General features: G+C 42.3%; 1 protein-coding gene across 1 annotated transcript in view; it reads left to right on the top strand.

The window, feature by feature from the left end:
* LOC145493288 (dynein axonemal heavy chain 2-like) overlaps positions 1-15234 on the top strand; it is a 74169-nt gene that overhangs the window by 46929 nt on the left and 12006 nt on the right. The window contains exons 61-83 of the mRNA XM_081472713.1: positions 510-677; positions 945-1105; positions 1828-1967; positions 2630-2759; positions 3050-3189; positions 3988-4075; positions 4247-4369; positions 4823-5081; positions 5499-5785; positions 6792-6956; positions 7645-7770; positions 8260-8349; positions 8681-8739; positions 9105-9171; positions 9527-9622; positions 10101-10155; positions 10813-10962; positions 11551-11683; positions 12276-12420; positions 13114-13313; positions 13792-13918; positions 14365-14450; positions 14989-15089. Coding sequence (XP_081328839.1) covers positions 510-677; positions 945-1105; positions 1828-1967; positions 2630-2759; positions 3050-3189; positions 3988-4075; positions 4247-4369; positions 4823-5081; positions 5499-5785; positions 6792-6956; positions 7645-7770; positions 8260-8349; positions 8681-8739; positions 9105-9171; positions 9527-9622; positions 10101-10155; positions 10813-10962; positions 11551-11683; positions 12276-12420; positions 13114-13313; positions 13792-13918; positions 14365-14450; positions 14989-15089 — 3096 coding nt within the window. The remainder of the gene's footprint in view (positions 1-509; positions 678-944; positions 1106-1827; positions 1968-2629; positions 2760-3049; positions 3190-3987; positions 4076-4246; positions 4370-4822; positions 5082-5498; positions 5786-6791; positions 6957-7644; positions 7771-8259; positions 8350-8680; positions 8740-9104; positions 9172-9526; positions 9623-10100; positions 10156-10812; positions 10963-11550; positions 11684-12275; positions 12421-13113; positions 13314-13791; positions 13919-14364; positions 14451-14988; positions 15090-15234) is intronic.

Consider the following 15234-nt stretch of genomic DNA (forward strand, 5'->3'; position numbering starts at 1 on the left):
GCCGGAGGAATTTAAAAAAGGAGGTTTCACGCAAAAAAAACGCATCAAATGTTTTCCGTCCACACTGCACCAGAGGAATTTAAAAACGCAAAAATCGGCGGTCATTTTGGATTTGTGTTTGAGGAAAACTCAAGCAGGGAAATCACATGATTATCGTGACGCAATCGTTTCCGAAAAGCTCTGTTTTCAAAATGTTGTCCGTCCACACTAAAAACGTAAAGGCGGCGTTTTCAAATTCCTCTCGGGTTCGAAGAGCGTTTTCGAAAACCTCAGTGGACGGTAGCCTAGCCGTAGAAATAAAGCTACGTTTTCAAATTTCTCCGGTCAAGTTTTAAGAAAAAGGCGGGCAAACAATTGTTGATGTAGAAAATGCTACACGTTTCATTTTAGTTCTTCACGAAATATCAAATAAAGATAATGACATACGATTACCTATACTAACAGTAGTTTCTGGCCACAAACTACTTTTACTTCTGATCTTGGAATTGTTTGCGTTTTTCTCCTTACAGTGACTCGTATAATCCGTGTGATTGCTCAGCCGCGTGGTAACATGCTGTTGATTGGTATTGGAGGCAGTGGACGACAGAGTCTCAGTCGACTGTCAGCTTATATCATCGGCTTCAAAGTGTTCCAGATTGAGGTCACTAAACACTACAGGAAAAATGAGTTCAGGGAAGGTACGTATGAGAGAAATCGTGCAGGAGGCTTGACTCTTGTCAGTTTGTGTATTTGCTAAGCTAAGCTGTCGTTGATTCTAAGAGCTTTAAAGTGCTTCTCAAACTCATTAGTAATTCATCAAGTTCAAACAAAGGAAATCATGACTGTGACGATGTTTGGAGATCACAGCCATTAGAAGTCAAATTAGAACTAAATAACAAAGATAATTTATTGACCTTATGATAACTTCACGATGACTTAAAGCGATGATCTTGGTTTCTCTTTAGATTTGAAGCGTCTGTACTTTCTGACTGGAGTGGAGAACAAACCCACAGTATTCCTGTTTAACGACACCCAAGCTTTGGAAGAGTCTTTCCTTGAGGACATTAGCAACATTCTCAGCAGTGGAGAAGTACCAAATCTGTATAAACCCGAAGAGTTTGAAGAGGTTGGCGTCGTTTCCTGTTTTTCTCTCTGTTTTTAATAGCGTTGTTCTTGAACATCTATTATTATCAGTTGCACACATTTCCCCTAGACTTTTGTATGTTTTACCTTAAACAAGGGTTAGTTTTTCTTGACAGTCTGGTATGTGTATGTTTTCCTCAGGAATCGCACGGTTTTCCCTGGGAGTCTCGTATGTACTCCCTGGATTTGTATCGTGTGTGTTTTTACCCGCGAAAGGGGCGTTTGATCGCAGGTGTGGTTGTTAAAGGCCAGCAGATCCTACGTGGATGTTAAAACGGTCTGGCTGGCATAACTTGAATGTCGTATGTCTCGTAAAGTTTCAATTGTCCACCTGCCAACACAAAACTGGGCATGACTCAAGAAATTTACATAACTGAAGACTATACACAGGGCGGAGTTGTTCGCAAGCAGGTTAACGCTAACCCAGGAATAAAGGTTAACTGAAGCGTTAATTTTTCTTGTTTAAAAATGTTCTTCGCTACTTATGTTTTGTGTAGTTTGAGATGATTCAAACTCAAAACTGAAGGACAAACAATATGAACAGAAAACCTCACCGAAAACTTGCAAATTTGAAATCAAAATTCTTGCTAACCCTGGGTTGGTGTAACTGTGCTTTTAACAACCCGGCCGCTGACCCCATAACTGAGCACGAATAAAGAAAAATACGAAAGGATTCAGAAACTAGTTGTTATTCTCCTGCCACAGGTCCGCACCACACTGTCAGAGGAGGCTCGTAAGGAAGGCATCTTTGACACGCCAGAGACAATGTTTAATTTCTTTATCGAGCGAGTCAGAGCTAATCTTCATATCATCCTGTGTATGAGCCCAGTGGGTGATCCGTTTAGGTAGGTTAGCGTGAATGGTGTTTTGCTGCAAGTCGCGTTTTCTTGTGGTGTAATTCCGCCAAACTGCTAAGCTAAATGCTGGGATTACTAAACCGCGATGGACTTGGAGTAGAAATGCTCTTAGGTCAGTCCCGTCCACACTACGCCGGAGAAATTTGAAAACGTGGCTTTATTTCCACAGTTAGGCCTGCCGTCCACACTAATCCGTCACGAAAACGGAGCTTTTCGAAAACGCTCTTCAAACCGGAGGAATTTGAAACCGACGGCTTTGCGTTTTAGTGTGGACGGAAAACAGTTTGAAAACGGAGCTTTTCGAAAACGCTCTTCAAACCGGAGGAATTTGAAACCGACGGCTTTGCGTTTTAGTGTGGACGGAAAACAGTTTGAAAACGGAGCTTTTCAAAAATGATGGCGTCACGATAATCATGTGACTTCCCTGATTGAGTTTTCCTCAAACACAAATCCAGAATGACTAGTGATTGTTGCGTTTTTAAGTTCCTCCGGTCAAGGGTAGACGGAAAACATTTGATGCGTTTTCAAAGTGAAACCTCCGTTTTCAAATCTCTCCATCTAGTGTGGATGGGGCCTTAGTCGCTGGACTGCCAAATAAATGTTGCACAGCATTAAAGTGGTAGTAACCCTTATTCCCTTTTACCTTTTAGGAACCGCATTCGTATGTACCCAGCATTTGTGAACTGTACAACTATTGACTGGTTTAGCGAGTGGCCCCAGGACGCTCTTTTGGAGGTGGCCGAGAAGTACGTGGAAAATATGGACTTGGGCGATGACGAGGTAATGTATAATGCACCTTGCTAAGGCTTTAGTAATTAGAATGCAGATGGGTCAGCAGTCTACTGTCAAATTGCCTAAAGCGCGCTGTAAGGATTTCATTTTCTAAGCTGCTCCTTAGGATAAACATCCCACTTTCCGTTATAGAAACAATTCTTCGGAATGAAAATCGTGGCGGTTACATTTAAACGGAAGCTAGAATGATATCAATCTTGATGTAGACATTAGATTGGTAAAATTGTTCAGTAAGTCGTGTGTTCTTCAATGACAGTTCTCTTTTCTTTGTCTTCCAGACCAAAGGCAATGTGGCTCAGATTTTCGTCACAGTTCATAGGTCTGTTGTGGAGACCAGCAAGAGAATGCTGGTTGAAGTGAAGCGCCATAACTACGTCACACCTACCAACTACCTTGAGCTTGTGTCAGGATATAAAACGTAAGTATCGACCACTCCCGGGAATTGAGGGTGGGGGGGAATCGGACTCCTATGAGAAAGGGTTGCGGATGTGCTCGATGAAGAATTTAGATTAAACCCCTAAAGGAGACCAATCTGGGCATGGGTGTAGCTTTATTTGACCGCTAAAAGATATCACTTAAAAACAGACTTAACAGAGCAACCCTGAAAGATACCTTGACGTCTTAAAATAGTGGCGTTTCATCCTGAGCACTCTAACGGAGACCAAAGTCCGTGATTTACAACCCGAAGCAAGACGACGAGATCCGCGAGCTTTTCACGTGGGAGTCTCCCCCCCCCCCCCTCCCTCCCCCCGTCCTTACCTCTAGGGAACCACTCCGGGTCGCTATTAACAGCCTCAGAATTGACCGCAGTACACAGTGTTGTAAATTTATCTCGTCATTTTGATTGGGCTACAACCATGGGTGAAGTATGATGTCGTTTATAATTCCTGTGAAATTATATTAAACTTGCCTTACGGGATCAGCCAATTCTCGACAATTCTAGAAGTATAGCCAAGTTGGGCGCTTACGAGATGCTTCGCTTGCACTAGTTTGATATTCACGAGGATTACATGCGGGTACCAGGGAACTTAAGCAACACCGAGGACGACGCCTAGTAAAAATGACTTTATATTTTACCAGTCGCTAAAGAAGGTTTGACTGTTTTCACACTGTGCAAAATATTTTTCTGGTGAAATTTGATCAAAGCACTTTCAGTTTTTGCTGTGAACAAAACGAAATAACTTAAAGGCATAAACATTTTTGCTTCCGTATTTAGTTTGCTTCAGGAGAAGAGGAAAGAGCTGGGAGATGCAGCCAGTAAGCTCAGAAATGGTTTGGACAAAATTGACGACACCAGAGCTAAGGTATTGACTGAGGGGTATTGATATCAGGTTATTGACTGAGACTTAGGTCACACGTTTATCATACAGAATGTCGTACAGCTTGTTTTCTTGGATGAATTCCGTGGCATTTTTTGGTAATGTAAAATTGCTACGAGAGGGACTCTGGAGGTTAATGTTTCTGTTCCTTGTCAGGTTGAGTCGATGTCGATCGAGTTGGAAGAAGCCAAGACTAAAGTAGCGCAGTTTCAGAAACAGTGTGAAGAATACCTTGTGGTTATTGTACAACAGAAGAGAGATGCCGACGAACAGCAAAAGGTATGGTGTGGTTTTCTCTATCGTCTGGTGTTCGTTTGGCCTTTCCAATAAATACCTGTAACAGTGAATAGCAGTCCGTATACGAGTCAAGTGGCCCATCAGGTCAGAACTTGTCCCGGTTTTTGTAGCATAAAGCGACTAAGAGCATTTCTACTCCCCACTGGGTGGAATGCTAGTGCATCTCAGGGTTACCCCTAGCATTAAGTTCGCCGGTACCCATTTAAAAGATTTACACACCTGGGTTGAGAGAGGCATCGTGAGAGTAAAGTGCTTTGCCCAAGAACACAACACAATGTCCCCGGCCAAGGCCCGAACACGGACCGCTCGATCCGGAGTCGAGCGCACCAACCACAAGGCTACCGTGCCTCCCACTTAGCGCGGAATAGTGAACAACAGCTACTTGCGTAGTTCTGCTGACAAACATGTCGATTATCGATTTCTTTTTAACTGCAGATCGTGCAGGCCAGAAGTGAGAAGATTGCCGAAGAGGAGGATAAATGTCGTGTCATGGCCGAGAATGCCCAACACGACTTAGATGAAGCTCTGCCTGCCCTCGCTGAAGCCACTAAGGCTTTGGAGTCGTTGAACAAGAAGGACATGACTGAGATCAAATCGTACGGTCGTCCACCAGCCTTGGTTGAGAAAGTCATGGAGGCGGTGATGATCCTGCGAGGCGGTGAGCCTACCTGGGCTGAGGCTAAGAGACAGCTTGGTAAGTTCCACTATTAACTTTATTTAAATTCAGATTTTAGAGTAGTATGTGAACAGACTCCCGATTGGGTTATACGGCGTAGAAAGAAACCGGCGAGCGGTCGAGCAGAGCGAGCCGAGTGAGGTAGAGGGCGAGCGGAGCTGGCCGATTGAGGTCTAGGGCGAGCGGAGCTGGCTGAGTGAGGTCTGGGGCGAGCGAAGCGAGCTGAAAGCGAATTCTTTTCGCGCTCGCCAATTTTTTTTTCGCCCTCGCCGGGAGCCTGTCTTCAGGCAAATTTGAGTTTAAATTTAGTGCTAATGTCTCCGAATTAAAAGAAAAAATTACATATCAACACCCAAATTCCTTTTACTGAACTCCATATGTTTCTTACAGTAAGGTTGGGAGAATTTGTTTAAATACGAAGGCAATTTCCTACAGGTGATCAAAACTTCATCAAACAACTGGTCAACTACGACAAAGATAACATGACGGACAGAATCTTAAAGAAGATTGGTACGTATTGCGCTCAGGCAGACTTTCAGCCAGAGATCATCGGCCGCGTGTCACTGGCAGCCAAGTCGTTGTGCATGTGGGTGCGGGCCATGGAAGTGTATGGACGGATCTACAGAGTGGTAGAGCCTAAAAAACAGAGGCTGGCGCAGGCTACATCCCAGCTGCAGGAGAAACAGGCCATATTAGCTGATGCCAAGGCAAAGCTGAAAGAGGTAGGGCCGACCAAACAAAGGTTTCGGGATATTCACACTAGCGACATAACGACATAAACATAACGGCACTAAAGAAAGACGTTATGTTGTTATGTTTGCAGTGTGGACATCCTGACATAATGACATACTAGCAACATAACAGCATGAACTTAACGACATAAGGAAAAAACTGATCTTTCGTGTTTTTATGTCGATGTTCACATTACCGGCATGAGCGATTATGTCGTTATGCCATCATGTCAATATGTCGTTATGTCGCTAACGTGAACCAGACCTTATCAAGTAAAATTACCTCAAATTTGACTTACTGAAGTTGACAAACTCTAATTTCGGAAATTACACAACCAAAGGAGGAGTCATGGCGATTACTAAGCGTAATTGCTTTAAACTAAAAAGCAACAACAACAACAACTCGGAAGAGAGTTGATTGCTCAAATTCTTGGGATTTTTTCACCTTTGAAGTTCAAGTCGTTTCTAATCAATTGTTTTGCGTGCGTTTAAAGATCGAAAGTACCTTGACATGTTCAAAGTTTGAACTTCTTGTGTTGAAGACAGTATGCGGTGTGGTTTTGAAAATGGTTTATTTATGTTTCGGACGATTTTACTTGGGTAAGTAAACCACGACGGCAACGGCAACGAAAACGTCACCAAATGAAAGGTTTAATGAGCACAACAATGGCTCTGCACGTGCATTTTAAATCTTTGTATATTTCTCTGCCGTCCACTGAAAAACAACAACGTGAAATGACTAACTCCTCTGCGTATTTTGGAGAACGTGGGCCACAACGGCAAATTTTTTGTATTTCTTTTTGGAATTGACCGCTGGCATTACATATTTAGTTTGAGCAGGTTTTCAGACTGATTGGCGTACCGAGCAGATTCACATAGTAACGAAATTCGAAGGTAAAATATAAATTTCTTTTTTATTAGGCGTCGTCCCTGGCATCGCCGTCATCATTCACATTGCTTAAGGTCCCTACTGATTACCAATACATGTGTTTGACAGGTCACTGATCGGATGGAAGAGCTGAAACGACAGTACGATGAGAAATCTGCACAGAAGGAAGAACTGAGAAAGAAGGCTGAGATCACCGAGTTGAAGCTGGAGCGTGCTGGCAAACTGGTGTCTGGACTGGCGGGAGAGAGGGACCGCTGGGAAGCGAGTGTCAAGGTGAGAAAACTTTAGCATTGAAATAGTTTTGTTACTGTTTCACATCTAGGAAAGCGTGTGAATAACGGAACGAACCAAGGACTGGAATAAAAAGCTTGCAACCGCTTCCAAGCGCGGGAAATTGTACATCGGCTTAGTCACGTGTGATTTTGGCATTGCTTGTCATTGGTCGAAAACACGTCGTGTTTGTTCTGATTGGTTCAAGCGTTTTGCACGAGCTACACTCACACTCATTGTCTTCGCTCCTGTGAGTGGAGCATAAGGCTACAAATGCTCAAGTGGTCTTTGGGTGTAAGGAGGGATGCTTCATGCGCTTTTGTCGTGCACTGCCCACCAAACAAACAAACAAACCAAAACAGAAAGATTTGATTATTCGACAATTAATTGAAGAGTCTCCTGCCAAGCTATCGTGCATCTTTGTTTCATCTTTGTTCCTCGCGTTTTGCACGAGCTACACTCACACTCATTGTCTTGGCTCCTGTGAGTGGAGCATAAGGCTAAAAATGCTCAAGTGGTCTTTGGGTGTAAGGAGGGATGCTTCATGCGCTTTGTCGTGCACTGCCCACCAAACAAACAAACAAACCAAAACAGAAAGATTTGATTATTCGACAATTAATATAAGAGTTTCCTGCCAAGCTATCGTGCGTCTTAGTTCCAAATATTTAGCTTTTGTCCTAAATGTTTATAGATTCTGGAGGAGAACATTGGCTACCTTGTGGGAGACTGTTTGATAGCTGCTGCGTTCTTGTCTTACGCTGGACCATTCCTGTCCAACTACAGGGACGAGCTGGTGGAGAAAACATGGCTGGCGCAGGTATTTGTTGTCTAGTAACTGTAGTCTAGCGTTTTATGTTGAAATCTTCGCTAACAGGCACTATTAACCCAAAACCAGAAAGTCACCCGAAACTTTGGACAAAGGAAGCGTTTTCAGTCATAAACTGAAGCTTCGAAATGAAGACGAGAAAGATTGAACACAACAAATGGTTTAATATTCATAGTTGGTCTTGTACATTTGTGTTCAACTGCTGTATCGATCTTGTGAACGTTCAAATGAATCCGAGTCAGTCTTGGATTCATTGTGTTTACAAGTTTAATACATTTCCATCCTCGCAGTCTCAAGTCATTCTCGCTTCCTAATGGGTTCCTCGTTTGACGAATGCTTTTCTATAAAATCAGCCACTATCGTCAAATTTTCTATGATCTTCAGGATTTTTAGATTATGTCTAAATTATGTTAAAAATTAACCACTTGATCTACTTGTCAATTTAGTGTGTGTAATGAGGCCATGCCTCTTGTTTTTCAGGTGCGCCAGTTAAATGTGGCTTGTAATCCAGACTTCTCTTTCTCCAGTTTCCTGGCCAAACCAACCACCGTCAGAGAATGGAATATCCAGGTTTGTGTAATTCTAACAAATTAGGCGGCTTTCAGTTTATTTTTCGTTTGAAGATAGAACTACAATACGTACAGCACGAGCCATGGTTTAAAAAGAGAACAGCTTGGGACCAAACGAGGGTGCGGCCGAAACCCCACTCATCCAAACCGCTCTTTTTGCGTCGGATGTCGGACCCAAAGCGGAACAGCAAACCGCAAGCAGTCTCCTAATAAGTGGTTTTCTCACAGAAGTTTCCTTTGCCGTTATGTACCTAGCGAGAACTTTGCATGTACCCAATTTGTTTTATTTTTTAATCGTTTGACTTAATATTGTGTTTTTTATTGTTCATCAGGGTTTGCCGTCTGACTCGTTTTCAACAGAGAATGGTGTTATGGTGACACGGGGCAGCAGGTATTGGCAAAAATACGAGATACACTCAAGTGATTTTAATGGCGTCTTTGTCTACCAGAAGTGATTTTATTTTGTATTTGCTGATTAAAATTTTTTTCTCGATGGGACGTTTATGGAGATCTTAGAACTGCAAACTGTTCGCGACGGTTAGTCTCATGCACTGAGTGAAATGTCGGAGCTCAAAACATAGCCTCAATTTTTTTCTATGCATGTGAGGACTGATCAAGGGGGAATTTCGTGATATTGTATTTTGCGCTACCAATTCAGTGCGCTGTTAAGGTACTTTCTTGCGAACATACAACGCAGACAGAATCTTACAGAACTACCAGAATGCAGAGTTGTGATCGATTTGATGTGCCCTGTAGGTGGCCGCTGATGATTGATCCACAGGGACAAGCTATCAAGTGGATCAAGAATATGGAGACTAAGAAGGTCGGTACAGCAGATACTACTGAGTCCTAGATATTAGATATATATTTCAGTAGTTTACTTATACCGGAATTTCGTCCAATGTTCTACTCACTTAAAGGAGCTCGGTCACGGTTTATTGAGTAATTTTGGCCGACACCCTGAAAATAATAGTTTAATAAGATAGAAAAACACTAAAGAGATTATAATAAACCATAAAGAAACAAGGATGGTTAAGGATCGAGAAGATTAACATGGATTTCAAACGACGAACTTGAAAAATTTAGGCTAAACTCTTCAACATGCGCAAACCATGACGTAGCTAGCTCCTTTGAACGTTGGTCACGGAACTAATGCCCTTTCTTGTCCATTTCTTCAGGGTCTAAAAATAATTGATTTGCAACAGTCGGACTATTTGAGGACATTAGAAAACTCCGTTCAGTTTGGTAACCCGGTTTTGCTGCAGAATGTGCAAGTAAGTGTGAACATGCCTCGCTCGCTTGTAGTATATTTTGTCGAAAGTCGGTTCCAGCATTGCACTTTCAGTAGCGGAGCAGTCAGCTTGTTTTTGGTTCATTTGGTGAAGGTGCTGTCCTTTAAGACAGTCCTCGAAAGTTAAAAAGTGTTGAATTTTGAAAATCGATTCCATTAAAGCTTAACAGGGAAACTGGGTGGGAGGGATCGTCGTTTCATAGGAGGATCGCATTTACAGTGAAATTTCAAGCTAATGAAGTTAAATTTGCGGATAATACGATTTGTGTCCACGCCTTCAGTTGGTAGTCAAGTCAGCTGAGAATCGACATGGCCGTTTATGCTGAAATTTTGCAAGCACAGCAATCCAAAATACGTTGGAAAAAGGAACCGAGTTCCTCAATCAACAGTATCTCTGGAAGTGGCGCCTTGAAGATTTTCGACTTGTAGTCATTAGAATGAATGCTAATTTCATCTTTCAGGAGGAACTGGACCCATCTCTGGCGCCTATCCTGAACAAGTCTATAGTAAAACAAGGTAATTGACGATAATACGTCTTGGTAATATGAACTAGTTCCCCGCAGAAGTTCTAAACCTAACTCGCAAAAGGAGTCACCTAATTTCCCTGGAGTGTTAAACCTTGAATATTATCCAACTGCAGCGAATATCATACAAATAACGCGCGAAATGTTTCAGAGTATTTTCGGTCAACTACGTTTCTCCAAAATACGAACCATGGCAAGACTAAACTCGCCTGATATGCCACCGAAGCGTACCAAAAAGGTACGATTAGGTATTAATACTACATACCACTGACAACACCTAAAAAATTGATGTATTATATTTGCACTACTGACTCAAGATACCTCAAGTGTACCTCAACTCTGCGATATTTAAAGGACGCATCCTCTTTCTCTAGTTAGGTCTGTCTCTGGGCATGAAACAACTAAGAATATTGCTACTCCCCTTGTATGGGAGACAGGTCCATCACAGATTATCACTGTGAGATTAAAATGTCTTAACCAAGACCTCAACTCAAACAACGCCAGCCAGGGCTCAAACCCGGGGCGCTCGATCCGGATTCCAGCGCGCTATCCGTTAGACAACCGTGCCCCAGCAAGAGAACAGATCAAATATTGATTGCTATATTTTCTTTTGAAAATAAACTGTAATGTTATGGTATTTCTTTGGCAGGTGGTCGTTGGTTGATTCGGCTTGGTGACAAGGAAGTGGAGTACAGTCCTGAGTTCCGTTTCTATATTACAACGAAACTGAGTAATCCTCATTACACGCCTGAGATCTCCACCAAGACTACCATCGTCAACTTTGCTGTGAAAGAACAAGGTTGGTTTATGTCTTACTAATAGGATTGCGGTCAAATGGATTTGTAATAAGCAGAATATCGCCCAAAACAAATGACTCTGGAAAAATTAGGCTGTTGACGTGAAACTGCAACTCTCAAAGAAGGAGAATTAAGAGCTTTGTTCCTTGCTGAAAGATTTCTTATGAAACTGAAAATGAAGGCGATTACTATCTCAATTTCAGTCGAAATCCGCGTCCCAGAATTGACTGCGCGCCCAGAGATGTTGCTAGGAAACAGAACGTGTACAACTGCGTCATGCTTACGTGACAATGGTGGTGCACGCGCATTTTCTTGTTCGTCGGGATTTTTTTATATAAAGAAGGAAACGCGAGAAACTTCGAGCGTTTCTACAAGAATTTGCGAACGATGACTTTTCATCCTGACTAAATAAAGACAATAGTCTTAAATTGCACTTTCAGTCACGAGTTTACATGTCTTCTGAGGAAATTCTTCGATACACCGGCGGAAATTTGAGGGCTTGTAATGATTTTACAAACCCGGATTTTTTGTCGTGCGCAATTTTCTTTTTTTTTCAATGAATGACTGTTTCGTTTGTTTGTGTTTTGCAGGTCTCGAGGCTCAGCTCCTTGGTATCGTTGTTCGTAAAGAAAGACCAGAGCTAGAGGAGCAGAAAGATGCACTTGTTATTAACATCGCAGCCAATAAAAAGAAACTCGAGGAACTGGAGGACGAGATCTTAAGGTAAAGTGTTGCTGTTGTACGCGAAAATGTTTGGTGTGATTTTGCGAAGCTAAAAACGTACTCAGAACATGAAAAATAATAATAAAAAAAACGCAACAAGTATGGTTTAATTCTGTACAATGTAATTATTTTTCAGGATTCGTTTACACAAGTGATTTTTAATGCAGTTTTTGTCGAAATTTCCTCTGCGAATTTTGTCGCGCTTGTGTTGCAACTCTGGCAATTCCCACTTGTGAAGCAGAATTTCGGTGCGATTCGGTCGGATCTCAGCGTGGTATCGTTGGAGGTTCCAAACATATGACAAAAACGACACGCTTTGATGCAAACCCTCTGTTAGTTTTATGCCGTGTCCTAGAGACTGTTTAACTGGCGCTGAAATTGCAGCTGGATGGAACGCAAGCACTTCAAGGACCCTAGTGGAAATCACCATCAGAACCGTACCAAAACTCACGGTGTAATAAATAACCTAGTCTCCCTTTGAGTTGTTTTTATTGTGTTCAGTCAGCCTAACAATACCAAAACAAGAATGTAATCGTTTTCGTTAGCCAGTGGTTAAGTGTTTTAACGTAGTCAATGTGTTATCGTCCTTAAGGTTGCTGCAGACAGCTCAAGGTTCGTTGTTGGATGATGAACAGCTTGTGAACACGTTGAACTCGTCCAAAACAACTTCACAGGAAGTAGCTGAACAGTTACAGGTCAGCGAACAAACTGAGATCAAGATCGACGCTGCAAGAGAGGTAATGGCTCTGTTACAATAACTCGCTGCTATTATAATAAGCGCCCGTACTGCAATAAACGTGTTAACTCTTTAATAGCACTCAAATTAACGTGTTAAATTTCGTTTTCAGTCGACAAGAGTTAATTTTTACCAAGAGTTGGTTTTAGCTATCAATTAAACTATAATTAAGCTTGAACCAAATTCTACCTTAAATTTTGGGCAAGCTAATGAAACCTCTCTTTTCCTCCATACCGTTAGTGCTTCTACCTCGTTAATGCGACCAAAACTTACGACCCCGGCCTTACTTTTCTCTATAATTTTACCCCAGTATTTAACCATTTGAAAACCTTCATGGTAAATGACAAAGCAAGTAGAGACAGAAAAATTGTGCTCACTTTAAAACAGTAAAATGCATCACTTGTGTTCAACAAACTGCGAACAGGAGTCGTCTAGACGAATTTTAGATAGCATTAATGCTAGCTTCACGAGTTGAACTGGTCAATCAGTGGACGTATAAATGAATTTCACTGTGCAGGGAGGTCAAAGAAAAAGGAAATCATTCAGAATAGGTCCCCATTTCCAAGGACTGCCTTCCCAAGAGCTCCTCATTTTTAAGGCTGTGCCTTGAACTCTAAATCGTGATATCACGATATAAAATCTATATTTAATGAAGAAAAAGTACAACTAAACCCGGCTCGTATTTCATCACCAGGGCTACCGGCCGTGCGCACAGCGAGCCTCGATCCTGTTCTTTGTCCTGAATGACATGGGCAAGATAGATCCTATGTACCAGTTCTCCCTCGACGCCTACATTGACCTGTTCAACAACTCCATTGAGAAGAGTCAGCGGAGCCCCAACCTGGAAATACGAATACAGAATCTGAATGACTACCACACTTATGCGGTGTACAAGTATGTATTAAAACAAAATTTAGTGCTTTAGTCTATCTCTTTTCGTGAAAGGAAGGAGTGAGTCACATTGCTTCAGTACGTCTCGCTCTCCCGGCAACTATGATTGCCTATTGTAGGTTCAACACACAGATTATCTTAAAATGAGTAACTTTACTTACGGTGTACTGTAGTGAATTTGGTGATTTACTAGAGAGTACCCTTGAAGAGATCGGCTGATTAAAAACAGTCAATGTACACCAGCCAGAAACCGCTTTACAGCATAGAGCAATTTCACTCATGGCCGCGTGCAAATTTATTGGAACAAAAAAAAGTGTAGACATGAGTGATCAAAGAAAAAGAAGTGTTTACATAAGAAACAAGTTCAACTCCCACAGGACTGGTTTGGGAGACCAACATAGCCTGTAAAGCAGTTCCGGTTGGAAGGGTCTGACCGCAATGTACGGCGTGGCTGTTTTTTAGAAATGACTTTTCTCCTCAGGTACACCTGTCGCGGTTTGTTTGAGCGTCACAAGCTGCTGTTCTCTTTTCAAATGTGCTCCAAGATTCTGGAAGCTGCTGGGAAGCTCAATATGGACGAATACAACTTCTTCCTCAGAGGGGGAGTGGTAAGTAACAGTTAGATGTCCTATATGAGTTATTGATCAAGATGGCTGGATATTGCCCTCGCTCTTTTTATTTATTTATTTATTTATTTATTTATTTTTGCGTGTTTATGGACTGACACGGAGTCTAGGCCCACAAACTCGCAAAAAAAAAGAACGAGGCCAATATCCAGTCATCTTGACCGAACAAGCTTTTTTGGTCAATAGAGGATTTATTATACGGATTTCGGGGAAATTTTTTTGCGGGACACAGCGGGTAGTCACGAGCGGGCAAGATAGCGCTATCTCGCACGTCCGGGTAGCCAATCAGAGCGCAGAATTTCGTTTATCTTGCCTTCTGGCATAGCTAGCCGCAGATTAAGTGCTGTTAATGTCATATTCTTGTCACTACAACCAGTGATTTGACGTTTCATCTGATTTAACCGTGGAGACGTTTGTTTTGTTTGTAGATATTGGACAGGGAAGGTCAGATGGATAATCCGTGTACTCAGTGGCTAAATGAGAGTTCGTGGGATAACATCACAGAACTAGACAAGTGAGTTCTCACACCTTCTATTCAGGGTGCAGAAACGATTTTTTCCCTGCTTTTTTAGGCAACAAAACGGCTGGGTTGCTCCATCTAAAGCTATAACAAGTCATCACATTGACGTGCAAGATCAAGGCACCTGAGGTTTTTTAACGACGAAAATATTTGTCAAATTGCGACATATTTGACGCGGTGGTCTGTTGGTTAGTTTGCTATACTTCGGAAACGGAGCACCAGAGTTCGAACTCTAACGGGGGTGGGGTCGGGAGGAACACGTTAGAGCCTCTCTCCGTTCGGTGGTATAAATGGATAGTGGCAAACTTTGGCATCAGCAAAGTGCCAAGGGGGGGGGGGGGGGGGGGGCGGGCGGGCGGGTGCGTGCTCTGGACTAGCATTAACTCCTTGGGGGAGGAGTGATACCCCCTATTAGGTGTATGTCACAGACACAGTGAAGGTAACTGACCGTCGGCAACGAACATTTAGAGGCAAATTTATATTATTTTATGGTACGTCCTCCATTAACACATTGTCGTTCTTTTATTGTCAGACTGCCTAATTTCCATGGTATTGTCACATCGTTTGAACAGTATCCCAGAGACTGGAACATCTGGTATACCAGTGCTGAGCCTGAAGTCACACCGCTACCGGGTGAGAGGAGCTAAAACTGCTCAATAATTATTTGTTTATCTAAGCTTCATTTTGAAGACGTTTGTCTTGTCAATTCGTTCTTTCCTTCAGTCACGCAGGACTGAAGGAATGACGTAGTTTTATTTTCAATTTTGTTGTATTTTCA

The sequence above is a fragment of the Orbicella franksi genome, chromosome 7, assembly GCF_964199315.1.
Source record: "Orbicella franksi chromosome 7, jaOrbFran1.1, whole genome shotgun sequence".
NCBI lineage: Eukaryota > Metazoa > Cnidaria > Anthozoa > Scleractinia > Merulinidae > Orbicella > Orbicella franksi.